Genomic DNA, 19,593 nt, shown 5'->3' with positions numbered 1-19,593 from the left:
CTCCGGAGTCAATAAAACACAGAGATGGACATTTTATGACAAAATATTTATGGGAATGTCTTAAACCTCAATATATGGATTCCTTACATTCAGGACAGTCAGAATCTCAATTCAACAGCAACGCAGATTTGAGAAATAATCCAGCTCAAAGACCTGTTTCATAACAATTGTTGCCTCAGTAAAGCATATGCTTACAGACATTTCCAACACATGGCATTTCATGATAGAATAAATTAAGATTTTATTTCAACAATCTTTTGTGGCAACCCCTGATTTGATCTGCCGAAAATGATTTTAACAAACTTCTAAAAACTCCTAGAATTAACAGTAATTTTCATCCTGTTAAGTTTCATCAAGTCAAAGCCACGCTGGCGAACCATCATCAAACAAAGTGTAACTCTGAATGACATCACAACCTCAGTGTTTAACATAAAGCCACTCAGTGTCTGGTCTGTCAGAGCTACCAGATATCAGTTCATTCTGTTCAGTTACAACCAAGGGAATGGTCCTTTGTCACCTGATATCTTAAGGTATATATTTTGGAACACAAATAGCAGATGATATCATGATATACTGAAACCAATACCATGGCATCAAACTATTCAGTAGAACTCCAGAGTGAAACTTGATAAAATATATAACGTTTTAAAAAGGAAAATAAATACTTAAAGGTGTAAACACAGCAGCACAATATGGTCAAAGAGAGAAACAAATCAAACATCACAGAACAACACAGCAGATGAGTAATCATTCTATAAGCATGTTTGCGAAAGCATCACTCCACCCCACTAACAGAAGTGTCTGTGGGGACGAGGAATGAGACAAGGAAGGACACAGCAAACAACATCTCCAGACAACCATTTGGTAACAACAAGATGCTGTTTCATCAGAGAGAGAAGCAAAGTGACTGAAGGCGAGCCACTAAATCAACTCGGGATTGTCAGTAACATGTGGATTCACTAACCTCGGCATGTCAGGATGTTTTGTTTGGGGGGAGCAGGTTCACGTATTTGCTTCTTCCAACAGACACACGGTGTTTCAGAAGAAGGAGGGACCAACTGAACCATCTTCATCAGTGCGATGCTCTTTATTTGAGCTTATCCTCGAGCCACTTGTGACAGATACTGACCACTGCATAGCAGGGGACTCAAACATAAGGAGTGACCTAAACATTATCAGACCTGGGGTTATAATCCTGCCAAAGGTTTGACCCCCCCGGACCCGCGATAAAGTGCACTTAGTCAGCTGATGCTTTACAAGTGACCTCAACAAGCACTAATGGTTACACAGTTTCAATTTCAGAGCAAAATAAAACATCACTTGCAGATAGAGACTGCTGCAGTCACGACTAACTCAAGCTGAATTTACCAACTCACCTCAACACTACAGCCTGGTGTCAGATGAGGATAACTAAATATAGCAACAAGCTCAAACACTAATCCTTTTAATATCAAAAGACAATCTTAAACAAGACAGAGAAGAGTATTTGGCTTCTACACAGACAGTAGCAGTTTTACACCATACAACAGTAAAGAAACAAGACACCAGGAATAAGGACTCATAAAGCTGAACTCCAGTGTCGTCACAGCAAGGACTGAACAGCGATACTGATTGTGCTAGTTGCAGAATATAAACATAACTTGAGAGTATACTCTCTCCATTGGACGTGCGCTTCTCCGACTGATGTCATGGCTTCTGTCAACCTGAATCATGAAAACCTGCAGAGGACCATGTGAATACAGTGTACAAGTATGGCACAAGAGCTAGTTGCATGTAAACATTACTTCCTCTGATGGTTCGGGCCTGAGTTTCCACTTTACAACACAGCAGATGAAAAGAACCAGCTGTACACACATTCGACAAGCTGACCTCTTCTGTGCGTCTCCAGGGTCTTTCTCCCCATTTGATACAGAACTCAACAATATATGTGAGACTTGAGGCTGGACTCAGTCCTAGAGCTGCGCCTAACAAACAGCTTCCTATCCATAACTTATGGAACTTTAACATAATAATAATAATAATAATAATAATAAAGTAGGTCACAACATGTGCACAGCAATACGTCGTATAAACAACAAAAACAGTACAGCCTCAGCAAATTCAATCTCAATTGTAAGATTGGGGGAGTTTGAATTGGTAAATCAAAGAGCTGAATGTGTTGCAAGTGTCAGATAATTCAGACAGTCAGGTGGACGGGTCAATAGATTGCTGGTTACTGGTTCACACATTGTGAGGCAGAGCTTGCAAAGAAAGAGTTAAAAGGTCACCTAATGTCAGCAGGACCAATGTAATGGCAGCAGAATGAGAACTTTAGCTCAAGCACGAACTGATGTGGGCCCCAGGGGCCTGGGAGAGTCATGAGGGGTTGGGCTCTCAGTCTCTGAGGCACTGCACTCATCGTCATCGTCCGTCTGCTCCGCACTGTGGTACAGCATGAGGGCCTGGGTCTTGTGGGTGATGGTGATGGTGCACGGACCCTGAGCCCATGGCTCCCCGTCCACCTGCATGGGCATCTTGGAGCTCTTCAGAACCAGCTGGAGGGAAGAGATTCATCGGCACTGTTTGATCGGTACGAGACAACAGGAGTCTGAAATACTGTGGGCTCCGAGTAGAAATGATAAAGGAACATTCATTGTTTCATTTTTAAAACTACAGTTTAACAGATGCATTTTTTTTCTCCAGTCATTAGCAAGAAAATTATTTTTTTTAAATACTTATTTAGAACAAAACATGAATACGCAAGCCTCAAAACATGAATACTCAAGCCTCTTTGTCTTCCTTCCACACTCATTCAACTGAGACAAACAGGAAGCAAAACAGCGTATGTGTTTCTCCGCCTCTCACCCTGACAGTGTGTGCCTGGCCCAGTCGCACTGGGTTGGCCAGCTTGACTTGGATCTGAGCGCAGTGAAAGGAGCCGTATACACCCACCACCTCCAGAAGACCGTCGTCTAACCTGCAAAGACAAATGATCAGAACTTCGATCGTAACAGCTCAAATGGATTATACTCATTTGTTTCAAACTCTCCTATGAACAGAAGATTAACACTGCACTGCATTTGCAGGAAGGGCGAAACAAAACTGACATCTTGTCATTGGTGCCGTACTTGGTACACATTCACATGGTCAGAGAGTTCTCTATTGTTCTGGAATCATTCTGTCACGCTGTTCTTTGTTATATTATCCACATTATCCACAATGCAATGTTCGTCTGCATTGTATGTTGTGTGTGTCAAATAGTGCTCAGAACTAAAAAGGGCCCTACAGTGCGAAAGGTGGTGGTGACAACAGTGTAATAACTAAACTTTGTCTTGTAAGGAAAGTTGTTCTTGCTTAGAAGGATGACCTTGTTATTGGACAATAATTACTCACAATGCTTTTATCAATAATCATTTGGAAACTTTACTCTCCATCATGTATGGACACCAGACCTTTACTAGTTTTCTTTAAGGAGATGTCGTTGCATGAGTCTTGTGTCTTTGTACTGTATATGCTAGAGTCCTTCTGTTTTCTTACTGAAATGGCTCTAATGTTGTAGTATCACTACAAGATGACGCTGGTCTTACCTTGTTGGGGGACAAGGCTCATCTCCCATCCCCTCCCACAGTCTGCAGCCTCCTCCCCAGTAGCCAATGTTACAGACGATGATTCCCTCCAGACATGGCAGTGCCACCCTCTCTCCATCCAGCTCCAGCTGTAATGTCACAAAGAGCTTATTCAGTCATTAAGTGCTAAATACCTGTATTTATTCAGAAGAATGGAGAAGTCATAGAGAATGTCATCATTGTTCAACATTTCTCAAAGCAGTTTGCAACTGCCAGTTTACTACAGTTTCATTTATTCATTATGACCCTGGGGATGCCAAGGACTGGACCTGGTCCATCATATGGCACAAATAAACACACAGCCACTTACACACACACACACATATATATGGACGATTTGGAGCATCAGTGTGTTTTCAGAGGGGAAGAACTCTTTTGCCTTGACTTTATCCTGTAACATCAAACCATTATGCGCAATAATGTGGCCTAAATTATGATTGGGAACCTGCGACATCAGAGACGTCTGCTCAGAAGTAAACAAATCTGTTGGTGGACTAAATAACCAATAACTTCACTGCAGGTCTATACCCCAGTATGACCATTGATCATTGAATGATGGTGTTAATGCAGTGTCTACAACCTCAGTGGAGCGATACTGAGCAAAATGTGCCAACGGTGCTATGTGGATCCATGGAAACGTGCTTGAGCTCACCTTCCCCCCAGAAACAAGGTATGAGGTTACATGTTCCACAAGATGTGAACAATAATAAATAATATTGATTGTAACCGGAAAGGGTGATATTAACTGTTTCCAATGGACGATGAGCTGCAACCTCACCTCAATCCTCTTGTCAAGATCTTTACACTCCTGCACTAAACAGTCTTTGGTGCCGTACAGGAAGTAGACAGTCTGCAGGCACAGGACAACATCATGAGGAACCTTTACTTCATATTCAAAACATCAAACATTCGCACATTCATTTTCATATTCAAATCAACAGGGAACTCACTTTATTGATGATTCGACTGGAGAAGAACGATGGCGTTTTCTCCCTGTGAGTGTGGAACTTGAGCGCCATCAGTGCATCCGGACCCACGGAAAAGTAGTTGTTCATGGACAGAACCTGAGCAGATCAGCAGTGAAGTCAAGCTCATTGGTCTAAGATAAAGTTGATGCAAACAGTTGATTTTCTATTCAGATTGCCTGGTCTGCCAAAGCTCCCCAACTATCTCTGTGTGCTGCATACAATCATTCTCTCTTCCTAATCAGAAGATGTGTACATGAAAATGAAGAAGCATCAATATCAGACCTTACCTTGGGTTTGCGAAAGTAAAGGCCTTTCGATGCCACCTGCACTTTCCACCTGAAAATGAAGAGAAGGGCAAAAGAAGCACAGTCACTCTCATGAAGCAGCAAGATAAAGGACATCACATGCCAATGCATTTTAACTTCTGTTGTGAGCTGGAAGTGTGATATAGATTTCTTGTTGACGCCAGTTGGGAAAGTTGCAGAGAGTCACATGCAAGGCTGCACGTGAGAGCATGTGAGAGCATAGCATTAAACAGTTTAATAAGAGAATTTTGTGTGGATTAAAAAAACATGTTGAAAAAAGTTTCACAGTACAGAGCACCATCATCGGCATTGATATACATTTTTTTTCATTGAAGATTTCACGGAATTCCCATGTGAAACTATTTAATGAGTCGAAAGAAAATTTCCAGTGAAGCAGAGAGATCTGCTTCTATGTACCTGTCCATCTTCACCACCTCTGCATCCAGGATGTTGTGGAGTACCTGCTCCACAGGGATCTCTCCAGCATATCCTGCCCCCCAACCCAGAGTATTAGAAAGATCATTTCCGGTGCCCAGTGGGAGGATGGTCACTTTGGGAATGAACTGGTCCAGGCCCTAGAAAAAGGCAGACAGAGCGTTTAGAGGAGGAAAAGCTTAAACAACACTGTTCCTGGGAGAAATCCATCTTATGTAAAATAGAATCAAAATCTGCAGGCAGCTCTTGTTGCTACACAGACAATATGATATTTAATTTTTATCTTGGTTTTATCTTGGTAACCTTGGTAACTTGAAACCAGAGAATGATTTAAAACGTGAACAACAAGGCCCAATTGTCATTTTACCAAAAAGAAAGTATGACCATATACAAATATATATTACATATAAAATAGCCGTTCTGAGGCACACAAGTCTCTCAGACCCTTCAACAATCTCCCCAGGAATAGACAGTGGTCTGTGTGGTCAAGAACAGCCAAAATAGGGAGGAAGTAAGGAGGACAATCAAGTGGCAATTGCCCCACATTGTTATTGTGACGGTACGACTAAAAATGTGCTTGAAGTGTGTCTGTCCCTTTTTCTAAGTGACATTCTCCATTTCATGTACTGTCGTTGTTCAACATCAATTTGACTTTTTCCACTGTAACATATAAGACTGAAAAGGCAATATTTGACTGTTGGAATCAGATACAATAAAATAAAATAATGAAAGGAAACAAAAAAGTCAATGCCACTTTCTATCACACACAAAGCATTTATATTAGCAAAGGACGATTTCTGTCAAGCAGGCATGGTCAGGTCGCCAACCGTGACTGTCTGTCATGTACAGCTTTTAATACGGGCAATAATTTGGCATCCCACAAAAATCAGAATCCCTCTTAGTAGACAATTAAGCACCGCAAAAGATACATTTATTAAGCTTTTCTTCCTTTTAACTGTGTTCGTAGCCCAGACACATTCCAGATGCAGTGATGTCATGGGCTGGAAAAAAGTGAGTCGGCTTATTTTTTCCCCAGAAGCATCCCTGAGTACATCCAATGACATGAACAACATGACTGAACAAACTGTGTTGGTCCCCTGTGAGTTGATCAAACCCTCAAAGTATACATTGAAACCTTATGCACCTTCAGTTTCATGGTGTCGATGGCATCCAGCACCCATCCGACTGTTCCGTCACCGCCACACACAAGCACCCGCACACTGCCAGGAGGCAACAGGGTGCAGAGCTGAAGGGCCTTGGAGGGCACCACCTTAGACAGGTCAAACACCTACAACAGAGAACAGCTCAATTATACTCCCAGCCGCAAGGAAGTCAGACTTTAGCTCGTTGCCCACCTGCACAGGATTGAGAAGGGAACGGAACTCTCCCAGCAAACACTCCCCCATGTTGTTGCCACTTCTTGTGTTGGCCAACACCAACACTGGGGTCCAGCTGCTGCCACAGGTTGCTGCCAACTACAGGAGCCGAAAAATACAATACAACAATGAAAAATTCCCAGAGCCCTGAGGCCTCAAATATCTTAGTAAATTCTAAAAAGGATGAAATCATTCTAATTCACTGACCATGGAAAAAACACGCACGCGCAACTCCCACCCAGATAAAGCAGGACAACTAATCAGATTAGTCATAATGTTCCCACCAGAAAAGAAAAGTATGACATATTCATGGGAGATGAATGTACTCTGCAGGAGGCTGTATTTCAGCTACACACCTTGCTATACTCGTCAGGGTGCCGTCTGCACAGCCTGTTGACAGAGTCAAGGTAGTGAGGTGGAATGATGAGGCTCCGGAACTCGCCTAGGTCACAGTGTCCAGACCCAGCCAGCCTGTCCATGCAGTCATCATGCACCGTGTTCTGACACCAGACACACCTGAAGGAAACAAAAACAGAGTTTTCAGCATGAAAGATGGTGTACCAGGTCACCCATGTAGCATTAATCCGAAAGCGTGGGCGGAGGTCAGCAGAGGCATGAAAAGGAGATTAGTATAGTCAGTGTTACACTGATTCAGTGCAGCAGCCGTCCATTAAAGCAAATGAAAAACAGACGCACTAAAACACGTGCAGATGGGCCAACTGAAGGACAGTTTCAGGCATCATGCAGGCCAACTCCTGAATGATGGAGATCTAAAGATTCCATAATAACAATAATAATCAACCTCAATTCACTGTAGAGTCTGATTGAGCGATGCTTTTGTTGTTTGTAATATCTCCATTGAAAGATGGGAGTTAAAGGAGTAATAATATTACTCCTGCTGCAAAAATATAAACAACAACGTAAAAAATGAGGTCATGATGATGTCTTCATGTTCTCATAGCCACTCATACATCGATTCATAGGCACACCCCTCATTTAAATAGCTCATGAGGTTGTCAGTAAAAACACCACTGTTTGATCAGATTCATGCTGGAGTGAAGTGGAGAGACAAACACTAATAGAAAATCAGAGCCGGTGGGCACCAGGGGGACCTTGTACAGCATGCTGTTGCAGAGCACACTCAAATGTTTTTACGAGTGCACTTTGTGTAAGAAGCGAAAAGATAGAAAATCCTTATGAAGCAGTTCAGCATCACGGGTGAGTGCTGGTTGGTGTATACATTATATGATCCATATAACCCCACTGTAGAAAAAAAACAAAACATGGAAATGCATGCCCCTCAGGGGTGTGAGGAGAACTGTGGTCTGTTGACTTTCGATTCCGAATTTACATGACTAGAGTGAAGAGAACCCAGAATGCTAATTCGACACCATTATATGGACACCTAAAATAAACTCATTCAAAATGATCCACGTTTTCAGTTCTGGAAGCTTTGTAAACAAACTTGTGACCAGATTTTTTTTTTTTTTTACGGCAGCACAGTTCATTAAAAGCTTGATTTTAATAAACCTATTCTGACATTGTGGTGTATTGGCAGTACACTGAGCAGCTGTGGGTCCAAGCGGAGGCGGACGTACCTGTAGTCGCATAATTTGGGCTGAGTCCCACACTGCTGCTTGCACTCGGTGCAGTAGCTGGCCAGGGGGACGTTTCCGCGGACCCAGCGGTGCTCCGTGGTCCCACCAGGCCCGGCGGCGGCCATGATCTCCTTGCACTGGAGGCTCCGGTCGGCTTTGCGCAGGCATTGCTCATCGGCACAAACCCCACAGCAGTCACAGAACGCCCCTTGCAGAATGTGCTGGAAGCACACGCAGCAATATGTCGGCTTACTAAACAGATCCGTATAGTGCCATCCGTGTTTACTCTTTCGGAAGAAATCCTTCATGTAGGTTTGCCGCTTGGATCGCTGGACGCTGCACCACAGGGTGATAATCACCGGAACAACGATGGCCAGTGTGGTCCAGATGAGTAGGGACCACTCCTCCTGGGAGCCAGGGTCGCCCTGGACCTCGCCCCCCTGCCAGAACATCTCCGCGGCTGGACCTGACTGACGCTACACCACGCTGTAGCAGCCACTGGGAACCCAAACCAGGCGACGTGCTCCAGCTACAGTCATGACCCTTCACTAACGGACAACAATTGGAGCGTTTACCGACCAACTGAACCGAACACGGAGGGAGCCTGCTCGCCCGCTAACTTTGCTATCTAAGAATGGCAATAACAACAAGATGAAACGCACAAATGCCAAATGCGCATGCGTACTGCAACACCAACAACATCCACCAAACAAAGACGAAACCTTTGAATTACAACGTATTTTTATGAGTGTTCGTGAATGTGAACGGATACTAAGTAATTTTAATAAATTGACCAATATTTGCGAGAGATGGTGAATGGAGTTCTATTTATTGCTGTGTCACGCCTCATTGGCTCGGTATGTCATCATCAGGAACGTAAACCAACAGAGTTAAATGTCTACGTTACCCAATCCTTGCTAGCAAATGGCAGTGTGGTTGCATCTAGAGTACTTGTACTGGTATTTGTATCACGGCTGTCCGGGTACAACCGAACGCGGAAGCAAGCATACGAGTTATCCAGCCATTCTATCGTCTTTGAGTGCAAATTCGTCAATGTACGCATGCGCTGTACCAAATCGAGCTGATCATAAAACACTGCGAGGCTCATAAAATAAAAAAAAAACAAACGTTTGCAGAATATTTTTTTGCCAAAGGTGTTATACGACGGTAAGCATAAGATACAAAACATTTTGACCCTATCACCATCGGAACCATTAAACAGATTTGTATATCGAGTTCAGTTTACACCCACTGAAAAGGAACATCAAAAGCTTTTCTGACTAGAAGTCAGGCGTAACGATAAAGGACCAAATCTAGTGTTTTGTTTCTCACTTACACAAAGGATTAACAGAACTCAACTTGAAGAGACTCTTATGCCAATGTTTATACCGACACTACACAAGTCAATGCGCGGTTGAATCACACATATGAGCAAAAGTAGTAGTTCTTCATTTAATAAAATAATATGGTATTTTTACGAATACGAATATTAATCATCCATCAAGGTTTCTGTCGCCATCTACCGGACAAATAATAATAATTTAATGTGCAATATGAGGGGATATTCGTTGTTTACCTTTTGCTGGTTCGTGTGTGTTTAAGCACGTTGGAAGTGACATAAATGGCTGTCTATTTGTTTAAGGAGGAAGAGGAGGGGGTTTCTCCTCCCTCGCCCCTTTGCTCTCTGGTCAGGACCCCAGAGGTCTGAAACGTGCAGCACAAGAGAGGTGAGCAAGATGAAGCTGCTGCTGCTGGTTTTTCTGCTCTGCATGGTCTTACTGACCACCTACACAGGTAAGAACATTTCTCATTGTGAAATCACCTGTAGACAACGGAGAGCCAGTAAAATACTTTAGTTTATTTGGAATTTGTTTTCGACTCCAATAGCAAACCCTTGGATGACCAATGTCTTCAGTGACCACTGGAAATAACAGTGTTTGGAGTTGAGTATTTGCCTCCTGTTTGTTATACGTTGTATTGTGGATAGTGGTCGTCAGCATCTGTGGCCAGGTGCAGACAAAGCTGGACTTTCACTTGCGGCAGGCTGCAGAGGTCACATGCTTCACAGTCTGCAGTCCCAGGCGAGTGAGGCGCATGAATGGACACTTTGTAACCTTCTTCATAACAACATGGCTGCCTAAACAGGCCTGAGTTATAAGCAGGGATGGAGACGGAGAGGGCCTCCCTCTGTAGAGGGAGAGCAAGGAGCAGCTCCCAGGGGACTTCTGGGACTGGAATAAACAACCTCAAATAGGCTGGTGGTGGTGAGGGGCTTATTCATGCAACTGAACACAACTCTCTGACAAATGGCTGGTGTGTTGAGGGAAAACAAATTTGCAATATACGTGGTGGGGAGCAGAGCTATAATAAAAGATATTTTGGCTGCAATATTTAGGACCAGGGCTGCGATTCAATATTTGCCCTGTTAAAAACATTTCTATCTTAAGCCACCGTGATTTTTAAATCTATTTGTGTTATCAGGACGTGGATACTCAGTAACATTTCTCCCTTGTCAGATGCCAACCCCATCATCAAGGAGAGTTTCGCAAAGCAGCTGCTTCGCAGTAAGCGGCAGGAACGGCCCAGGAAGGCTGGCCACCCTGATGAACCGATGAGGGTAAAGTTCAAAAGACAAAAGGGCAGAGCCACTAGTCACATGTTACACTTCTGTTCCGCTCTAACAAAAAATGCATGTGTCAGAAAATCGTTGAATGGTAGTTGTTAAAAAAAAAAAAATCAAAGAAGAGTTTAAACGTTTCCTCTTTCGCCAGTTAAACATTCGTCATACAATAATTCAGTGTCGGAAAGTCTACCCTTAAGGGACTCATGAGCTCTTTATTTGTTAAGGCGCAGTCTCCACGCTTGCCACGAGATGTCACTAAATAGCACAGAATTTAATTTCCACCCAACTCATTGTTCGTAAACATGAATTAATTCAAAGGAAATAACGCGAACATATTTTTAAAAAGTAATATTGACCACTGTGGTTTAATGCTGTTACTTGGAATACTGTTGGAAATGCAACTCTTATTCACAGTATTTCATTAACTTTGAGGCTTTGTTTGTGTAGATAATCCGGTAGAATAATTACATGTTTAAACATGTTTCCTCAGTGGAGTTCAACTCATCGCTCTACTTTCATTCTGAATGTGGAAATGAAACACTGTTGTCACTGTTACCCACACACTTCTCTGTTTTCTTCACACTTGGGTTTCACATTGGCTAAATAGTGTAGCCGCTGAAATGTGTCTGCTCCACAGGAACATCTGCTGCACATGCAGGCTCTGGACCAGCGGGCCCAGGAGACCAACATGGAGCACTGGCTCAACCCTCACTGCTACCCTCGCTGTGACAGGAACTACGGATACCCTGTCTGAATGGATGGCTATTAAAGTGGTACTGCATATAGCAGCTTCTTTCCCTTCAAAGCAACAGAGACAAACAAAATACAAAGAGAAAGACATTTTGTTTCGTTCCAATAAAACAGGATCGACTGGTTATATGCTTTTCAGAGGTAAGACTAATGTGTTTCTTCTCATCAGATCCAAGCCCAAGACTGATGCCTGGAACACGAGGACCATGTGACATGAAGACGCATTGACCCATCTTAGCTATATTTACTCAGATACAGTATACTTGCATGCCTGGAGACAATGATGTTTGTTCAGCACATTGATGAGGAATAAATTCAACTGCATGAGTGAAACAACAAGTGCGTTGTCATTATTAAGATTGCCACTCTGTATCTGGAGTGATTTGATGGACATCATAAGACTGGCAGACAGAACGCCCACACACAAACATTATTCTATCCTTGTGGGGACGTTGTGACGGTTGTCATTGCCATAATACTTTCCCCCACCTCTCACCCTAAACCTTATCCATGACTCTGAACCAAACTTAAACCTAATTACGACCAAGGGTCAAAATGTACTCACCTAGCAAAATGTCCTCACAAGAAGGTGGCTTGACAAGATTTGCTACTCACAAGTATGGCAAAACATGACCGCACACACAGGGGAATGTGGACCACGGTACCTTAAATTTGAAAAGAAAATTCTGAGGGAATGTAGGGGTACTTATTTTTATTATTCAGAAGTATTCAAAATACTTATTCAAAAGTACTTATTCATTCTTACACAGTTTACTCATATTATTGATGTAACAATGGCTGTAAAATCTCCATCTATAAATGATTTTATTTATCTATTTTCACTGAAGAGCAGCTATTGCGCATGAGGAGCTCTGAAGAGAGCTAATGAGTTCTGCGCCCTGAGGCTGGAATGCATCATTGATTCGACGGACGGATAAATGGAAGCACTTATTGTCTATACAAAATTTATTTTGCTCCTCTACGAGTATAGACACGTTGTTCAGAATATCATTTTCACTTTTAAACACATTTATTCACTTTCAAATGTCTTCGACATACTTTGGTGAGCGGTGGAGCGGCGTCCTGGCGCCCTCTACTGACTAGCTGCCACTGATAGTGAAGTGCATAACTAACCTGAAATAGTAATAGGACCTCGCAAACATATAACATATCATATCATATTCAAATGGAATCTGACGCATGTGCCACCGATCTACCAGGCAAAACTGTCATGAAAGAAGTCTTTGTAAATCAAAATGTTGCCACCTGTTGCTATTTTTTTTTGCTATTTGTTTTTTTTGTTAATTGTTTATTTTCATTTAGTTGATGTTATCATGTTAGTAATGTGGCATTGTCGAGATAGAAATAATGTTCTAGAGTAATTTGTTTCTTTACATAATCAATTTGGAATAAAATCAAATCATGTTGTGTTATTAGTTTTGAAGAGTGTTAATCCAAAACCCTGCTGAAGGTGTTGTGTTGTGTTGTGACTTTGATTTAAACAGACTTTGGCTACAGAGTCATATTTTTCTTATTTAGTGCAATAAACTTTAGAAATGACACTGGTGAGTTTTTAAGAGTTTACTTGGAGTGGGATCAAATGTAATCTGCCATCAGTCTGGAATCTGAAAGCCACCAATTTTACAACGGAAAAAGAAGATACAATCCGATCTACAATCATATCGTCACTGTTTCGTCGAGCCCGAACAAAGGTCTCCAATAAGTCGCGTTCTTTTCTGAGGTGAAGACCAATGTTCATAAAGTCCACTCCTCCGACAGTGATTTGTCAGTTATTCCAGGTACTAGTTCGACGGCCGGCCAATTAAATAAAACACGAAAACACGGATTAAAAAACAAGAAATCAAAACATTTTCGCTAGTGGCACCGGACTTAGCCCGTTTACATTTTTATAATAAATGACTTGAGGAGATAAGAAAAACAACACTGGCGACGGGCCAGTTATCGGCACTCGCGACATTTGTTGTTCAGCGGATTGCACCGCACTTCTTTGAACATTTATAATCTATAAAACAAGAGTGAAATTAGCGCATCCAGTTTGTTATGATCAGGGCGATGGACGACTCGTTCCGAAATTCTGAAAACACGTTTCATGACATAAAAATAAATAAATAAATAAAAGTGTTGCCGACGCTTCATTCGCCATTTAGGGTTTTGTGAATAGAAATAAATGTTTTTTTTATTACGAAATTTAGTATTAGTCAGATTTGAATAAATAAATTATTTTTCAGTAATAATCGGTAGATATATATACATATATATGTATTAGATAGAGGGGGCCTTGGAGGAAACACGGGAATTGGCCTTTTATGAACGGAAAAACATTTTTTCATGAACCAAAACCAGAAAAATAGTTTCTCACTGCGGCCCGCCGCAACCCCAATGGCTGATGTTCCCCGCTTGAGGCCTCGAACCGGAACCGCCGAACAAATTAGAGATAATAATGGACTCACTCGCTACCCAATACATTTCAAATGATACACATATGTTCTTTTACCGTGGTGTATCCAGCTCAGACACAGGAAGTATCCCCCAGTATGAAGTACTCCCAATATTAACATGAAGAAAATAGGCTCCAATGTTAATAAACGAGCAAATCATTGATCTAATTCAGGTTTTTGCGCGCACACAGGTCATTAAATTGTCGTATGTCGGGAATAACGGATCAAGCCCGGTGGTTGTTGAAGTGAGCAGAGAGGATTTCCGCATCCACTACAATAAACTGGCAAGGTTATTTTGTTCGATCTATTTTCTTTCATCGCGGTATGACTATTTCAAACAAAATAAAAATCGGACAAACTCTCAAACGACATGACAAAAACATGACTTAAAACACAGAAATACCCGGACAACTTAAACATCATGGACATTTAAAATGGATTAAAAGATTTATTGAAACTCGAAATTGTTAAAATAAAGCGCAGTTGCTATGAAAAAAAATGGTAAATATACTGAAACGTACGTACAATTTGAATTAAATTGATCACAGGAAAATTTTCATATTTACATATGAAATGCTATGACATTGGAATCTGGGGCAGTTCAACATCAATCGTTTCCTAAACAAAGTGCTTCTGTACTTTTCATTTAAATATATTCTGTTAAATATAATAGGGCCACTTTCAGTCTTATCAGCAATTATAAATTTATCATAAATATGATTTAATCTAGAACAATTTACGTGTAATCCCAGATTAATTCCACACCGGTTTTCGAGCACAAGATGTGACAAAAATACACCTCTGACAGTAAATGATGTAGGCAAAAATAACAACAAAAAAATTTTTTTTTCTTAAGAAAATTTACAGGCGGTATCTGTAAAAGAAACATGGTTCTAAATCATGTGCACTATGGGACATAGACTTTATTTTGCCAAAACAATCAATAGAAGTCTATCTTTATAATAAACATTTTCCAAAGAGTTTTTTTTCTTTTTAACAAACTATAAAAACGAATTTTGTTTACAATAGTAATGGACAAAAGAACCCGTCTCATCTCTTCTCTTTGAAAAAGCCTTTTGCAGTGTTGCTCTCCTTGATGGTGACAGTCAGCAGGTTGCTGGTAACGTCAGTGACCAGAATTTCTGCCGCACTGGCCAGTGATGGCCTCCATGTAACTTCTTCCAGGTCATCTTCCAAGGGGGTTGGTGAAGGCCTGTCTAATAAGTTCGGTTTCTCCATCCGCTGCAGCTGGACAGGTTGACTCTGGTGTTTGAAATGGGCAGGGGCCATGTATCTGGACGAGTCTTTCATCCTGAAAGAGTGCATCTGTGGGCTGTAGTCCATGTACAGAATCTTATGGGAGTTTCCAGACACCTCTGGATGGTGTCTGTGGCGTTTATGGTGGTGGTGTTTGTGACCCTCGGGGTATCTGTGACTTACTTTGAGCAGTCTCATCTCTTGACCGCTCGGCAGCTTAATCAGTTTGTGTGGATGCTCCTCCAGTCTCCTATTGAGCAGCTCAGAGTCTCCAGGTTCATCTAACCGCGGCTTGGGCTTGGGCCCTCTCTTTTTAGGTATGTGGTCTCGGTCTTCGCGGTTACTCTGGTAGAGCGAGGCTGGCCTGTGCTCTCTGGGCAGTTCTATTGGTTTTACACACACACTGTCTCCACGGTTGACAGTGCCTGGAGGAAAAATGTTTGGTACCACAGACCTCAGGCCCTCCCTGGCCCGTGGGGTGACCACTGGCTCAGCGTTGGGGTAGGTGATGTGCATCCCTCTTAAAGTTTCACTCCTAAACTCATAAGACCGGGGTTTAACTTTTGTCTCAGCCTGCTGAAAAGATGTCAAACACAGAACAAAAACAAAGTAAAAAAAATTACAATTCTACATCATGAAATTAATTTGCAGAATTTCTATTATTACTGAAACTGGTTCAATCAAGGTAGTGAAAGCACAAGGGTTCACAATGACAACAGCAACATCTCACACAGTTAAGTGAAGAGCAAACCAAAAACCATTTGAACTCTTTAAAAACCACTTGAGCTTCACCCCTCCGTTCAAAAAGGCCTGATACATGTAAATTTACAGTCTTAATTTAAGTTAATAAATGTCAGCTTGTGCATTCATTTTGAAGGAAGAACTAATTGTATTCATTAATGGGCCAAATGAATACTTGACGCACAAGCGAATTATGTCTTGTCAGACAGAGGGAGTGCCGTGAGACAGTGCCTTTCAATTCAGTAAACTGCATGTTTCCATCCTCCTCTTATTTCCTTCATCCTGACCATCAGACCAGGCGAGAGGGGTTTTAAACGAGGCCGTGACGGGAACGGCACGAGCGGACCGCGCAGTCTCGAGATCATTAGTTTAATAAAGGGCGATAAATGCGATTCACGCTCTCTGTTAGTACGCGGGGACTGTCACCTTCAGCAGGATCGTCTTGGGTTTGGGTCCTCTCTTTTTGGGGCCGTGCAGTTCCCTCTCCCGTTCCCTGTGAAATGTCATTTAGACACGTCAGGATCAAACAGGGGGTTAAACTCGCCTGCTGACACCGCCGGAAATGTACCTCTGCTCAAAGGCGACGAACAAGCGAGAGTCGAGAATGTTCTCCTCTGGCTCCCAGGTGCTGTATCTGCGGCAGAACCGACATTCAAGTCAGTAACGCGGCGGGACCGAGAGCAAGCGCTCGTTAGCTTCCGAGCTCGAGCCTCCGCGGTGCAGCCTGGTTAGCAGCGGGAGCTAATGACAACCGCAGTCCGACTGTGAGACTGAAAGCACGCTCGACACACCACACCACAAGACTTACTTCGGAGACCAGCCCTTCCATTTCACCAGATATTCAGCCCGACCCTGCGTGCCATCACAAACAAACGGTTAGCTTGTGATAGTGTTAAAGTGAGGTGCCACCATGTGGCACAAAACATGGCAGGATAGAAGAGGCACCTTCAGCAGAGAACCTACCTTCCTGATTCGCCGTTTGATGATCGACTCGGCCGCGAACACCCTCTCCCCGACAGCAGAGAGCTCCATGTTTACCCACCGTTAGCTTGGCTAACGTTAGCAAGGCTCTGAATTCCCGACAGACCATAATACTCACAAGCAGAATGGACGTCAGTGCAATTTTTTACAGCGTTGCTAAGGAACCGCGGTCGGTGGAACCCGCGAGACAGGCGGCCATTGGTCGAGCTGTTGCTACGTGCCCGGGTTGCTAAGTGGGGGGCGGAGCCTGAGCCTCAGTGGCGTCTGCGGGGGGAGAGGGAAAGGGGGAAGGCATGGCTGCTGTCATGTCCTCGCCGCGAGTCGGTACCGGTTTATGGCAACTAATCTGTCACATCTGAATTACCGGACATGTGGATGAATCGATTTTGGATCGACATTAAACGTGGTTGGATGAATACGAGGCATAAAACTTATGCTGACGCACATTTTCTCCAACGACATCAGTTCAAGACGACCGCCGGAGTTTCCAAGAATGTTCCAGTTTAAATGACGGAGATTCCAAAGTCGCTATTTAAACGACAGAGATTAAATATGACGCCGGCAACGCAGTTTACACTCGCAGCCGCATCTGCGTTAGTCATCTCTGAACCAGACGCACTCTTCAATGTCTTGTCTTTTCGCGTTAAAGGCCAAACACTTCCGACGCAGTTCACGTGTTCAGGCCTCAGCGAGAGCAAAACCATCCGAGTCGACAGATCATTACTGAGGGATATTATTGATCCTAGGCGTAGTTATTGATCCCGCAGTTATCTGTGAAAAGAGATTAGATTCCACAAGAATGTACTATGACCACGTGATACAATCATATTCACCGATGAGATGCAATGTTACGCTGTCATCTGGCCTCGCCATTAACAAACACATGGAAACAAGTTTAAACAAAAGATGTTTCCAAGTAATGACTATTATAATATAGAGAAATAGTTATCTATTTTAAGCGGTCTATTTGTATTTGCGACATGAATTAGTTGCGCTGCGTTTTTTAAATCAGCTTCTTTTTTCCGGAATGAAATGGAAAAAGAACTAGTTAAAACGAATGGCATTTCTGTCAAGCTTTAACGCTTCATGGATCGTTTTACCTTAAAATTAAATCTAAAATGTTTTCCACTCTTGCTTCATAAATCACCGCGCTAAATAAAACCTGGTTCTCTAAGGTCACTGCAGTCTTTCAGTTTTGGATTTTGATATTTTTACCTTTAATCACGGGCACGACTAAGGATGTGGCGTTATGCGCGTGCTTTCAATTGTTCAAAACGGCGATATATTTTGCAGTCAATTCGGTACTTAATAATCTCGTGAATGTCGGCTGCTACGGTCGGATTTCGTTATTTTAATCAGATTTTTTTTTGCAGTCAACGATAGATCATAGCCGTCAATTATTTGCGTCTTACGTCAAAACGATCATCGCAGCGCAATTGCCAGGCGGACGCGCCTAAACATCTTGCAAGAGTGTTCGTCATTCTATATTTCTATCCGCCTAATTTTTGTCTCGGCAGCGAGTTAACTGAGTGGTGCGCATGCAAGCACAGGTTTGGACGCGGCCGGACTTGGATCACTGTTGACGGGACTTTCATCCGCGCACGACCCGGGCCTTAATGAAACAGCGCGTAGAAGATACACATGTGTCACATCCAAATAGCGGCAACGGCACAAACAAAAATAAATGAAAATAAAATGTCATTTTCGCAGCATTGTGGGCCACATTGTTTATCTCGACGAAGCACAGGTTGCTTAATAAAAATGTCAAATATTCATAAGAATGGGCAGATTTACATTACGGCGCTTTCCACAGAAAGCATAGCGAATATTTCTGCATGAAAGAAGAAAAATGACTAGACATAAATGCCGTCGCGACTGTCCCAGTGTCCGCAACAGAAATACACATCGTTCGATACAATATTTGACTTGAATTGACAATGTTTCTATTAGAGTGGATTGTTGTTTGAATTACAAATGCCAAAAGAGTTATTTCGGTGATACAAATCCAAACGAATCACCGAGACAGCTGATTCTATTTTGAATTATCCGACAGAAAACACTGTAATTTACATGCGTATTTCCGGACTTACCGGGTTTGGTTCGTCTAGTTACATTTCACTCACAATAATAGATGGACAATTCGTTTAATTAATGTGTAATTAAAGATGTCATCCACACAGGGAAAATAATAGAATTAATAGCCGTCTGATTTTATATGAAGTACAAGTGGCCGCTTAGTGTGTATGTCATTTGATCGTTGACTTCCTTTCACCTGACTGGGTGATGATGTTTTACATGAAGCGATGTTTAGTGGAGACACACTCACACTCCTGTTTGTCCTCAAAACCACAGTGAGCGTGATATATTTAGGTTTCTCGGCTGGCGTCTTCGGGGTGACATTCATGTCCGCGAACGATCAATTTCCCCTTCGAAAGGCATCGTACTACTAACCGCGTCAACATGAACAACACAGCGTCGCGCCACCGCGTCGATAA

General features: G+C 42.5%; 3 protein-coding genes across 4 annotated transcripts; 1 reads left to right on the top strand and 2 right to left on the bottom strand.

The window, feature by feature from the left end:
* Positions 1–58: 58 nt before the first annotated feature.
* LOC128753883 (diacylglycerol kinase epsilon-like) lies at positions 59–9,321 on the bottom strand. Its single transcript, XM_053856045.1, has 11 exons — positions 8,288–9,321; positions 7,046–7,205; positions 6,669–6,788; positions 6,458–6,601; positions 5,296–5,453; positions 4,861–4,909; positions 4,556–4,669; positions 4,384–4,455; positions 3,567–3,694; positions 2,845–2,956; positions 59–2,534 (listed from the first exon to the last, which is right to left on the bottom strand). Exons 1-11 carry the CDS (start codon positions 8,737–8,739, stop codon positions 2,316–2,318), a joined length of 1,728 nt encoding a protein of 575 aa, XP_053712020.1. The 5' UTR covers positions 8,740–9,321; the 3' UTR covers positions 59–2,315.
* A 658-nt stretch (positions 9,322–9,979) lies between these two features.
* Positions 9,980–11,977, top strand: LOC128754674 (uncharacterized protein C17orf67 homolog). Its single transcript, XM_053857474.1, has 4 exons — positions 9,980–10,081; positions 10,804–10,904; positions 11,548–11,683; positions 11,830–11,977. Exons 1-3 carry the CDS (start codon positions 10,024–10,026, stop codon positions 11,662–11,664), a joined length of 276 nt encoding a protein of 91 aa, XP_053713449.1. The 5' UTR covers positions 9,980–10,023; the 3' UTR covers positions 11,665–11,683; positions 11,830–11,977.
* A 2,083-nt stretch (positions 11,978–14,060) lies between these two features.
* LOC128754880 (chromobox protein homolog 8-like) lies at positions 14,061–17,247 on the bottom strand. Of its 2 annotated transcripts, none has more exons than XM_053857833.1 (5): positions 17,081–17,247; positions 16,926–16,969; positions 16,686–16,751; positions 16,544–16,610; positions 14,061–15,949 (listed from the first exon to the last, which is right to left on the bottom strand). In XM_053857833.1, the coding sequence occupies exons 1-5, from the start codon at positions 17,147–17,149 to the stop codon at positions 15,170–15,172; spliced, it is 1,026 nt and encodes a 341-aa protein (XP_053713808.1). In that variant the 5' UTR covers positions 17,150–17,247; the 3' UTR covers positions 14,061–15,169. The 2 variants fall into 2 exon arrangements, with proteins under 2 accessions (XP_053713808.1, XP_053713807.1); XM_053857832.1 differs by having other exon boundaries at positions 14,063–15,952; positions 17,081–17,246.
* Positions 17,248–19,593: the final 2,346 nt, after the last annotated feature.

Source organism: Synchiropus splendidus, chromosome 2 (genome assembly GCF_027744825.2).
Source record: "Synchiropus splendidus isolate RoL2022-P1 chromosome 2, RoL_Sspl_1.0, whole genome shotgun sequence".
Classification (NCBI taxonomy): Eukaryota; Metazoa; Chordata; class Actinopteri; order Syngnathiformes; family Callionymidae; genus Synchiropus; species Synchiropus splendidus.
The sequence above is the reverse complement of the archived record's forward strand: the minus strand, read 5'-3'. Positions and strand labels throughout refer to the sequence as shown.

What these genes read in the sequence shown, in the direction of transcription:
- LOC128753883 (XM_053856045.1), bottom strand. Translation starts at nt 8,739, where the DNA reads ATGTTCTGGCAGGGGGGCGAGGTCCAGGGCGACCCTGGCTCCCAGGAG. An exon ending in CCCTTCTCAATCCTGTGCAG is followed by an intron (nt 6,602 to 6,668) that starts GTGGGCAACGAG and finishes TCTCTGTTGTAG; the next exon opens with GTGTTTGACCTGTCTAAGGT. An exon ending in ATCTTGACAAGAGGATTGAG is followed by an intron (nt 3,695 to 4,383) that starts GTGAGGTTGCAG and finishes GTGACATTACAG; the next exon opens with CTGGAGCTGGATGGAGAGAG.
- LOC128754674 (XM_053857474.1), top strand. Translation starts at nt 10,024, where the DNA reads ATGAAGCTGCTGCTGCTGGTTTTTCTGCTCTGCATGGTCTTACTGACC. An exon ending in CTTACTGACCACCTACACAG is followed by an intron (nt 10,082 to 10,803) that starts GTAAGAACATTT and finishes CTCCCTTGTCAG; the next exon opens with ATGCCAACCCCATCATCAAG. An exon ending in ACCCTGATGAACCGATGAGG is followed by an intron (nt 10,905 to 11,547) that starts GTAAAGTTCAAA and finishes TCTGCTCCACAG; the next exon opens with GAACATCTGCTGCACATGCA.
- LOC128754880 (XM_053857832.1), bottom strand. Translation starts at nt 17,149, where the DNA reads ATGGAGCTCTCTGCTGTCGGGGAGAGGGTGTTCGCGGCCGAGTCGATC. An exon ending in TGGAAGGGCTGGTCTCCGAA is followed by an intron (nt 16,752 to 16,925) that starts GTAAGTCTTGTG and finishes GTTCTGCCGCAG; the next exon opens with ATACAGCACCTGGGAGCCAG. An exon ending in TTCGTCGCCTTTGAGCAGAG is followed by an intron (nt 16,611 to 16,685) that starts GTACATTTCCGG and finishes GACATTTCACAG; the next exon opens with GGAACGGGAGAGGGAACTGC.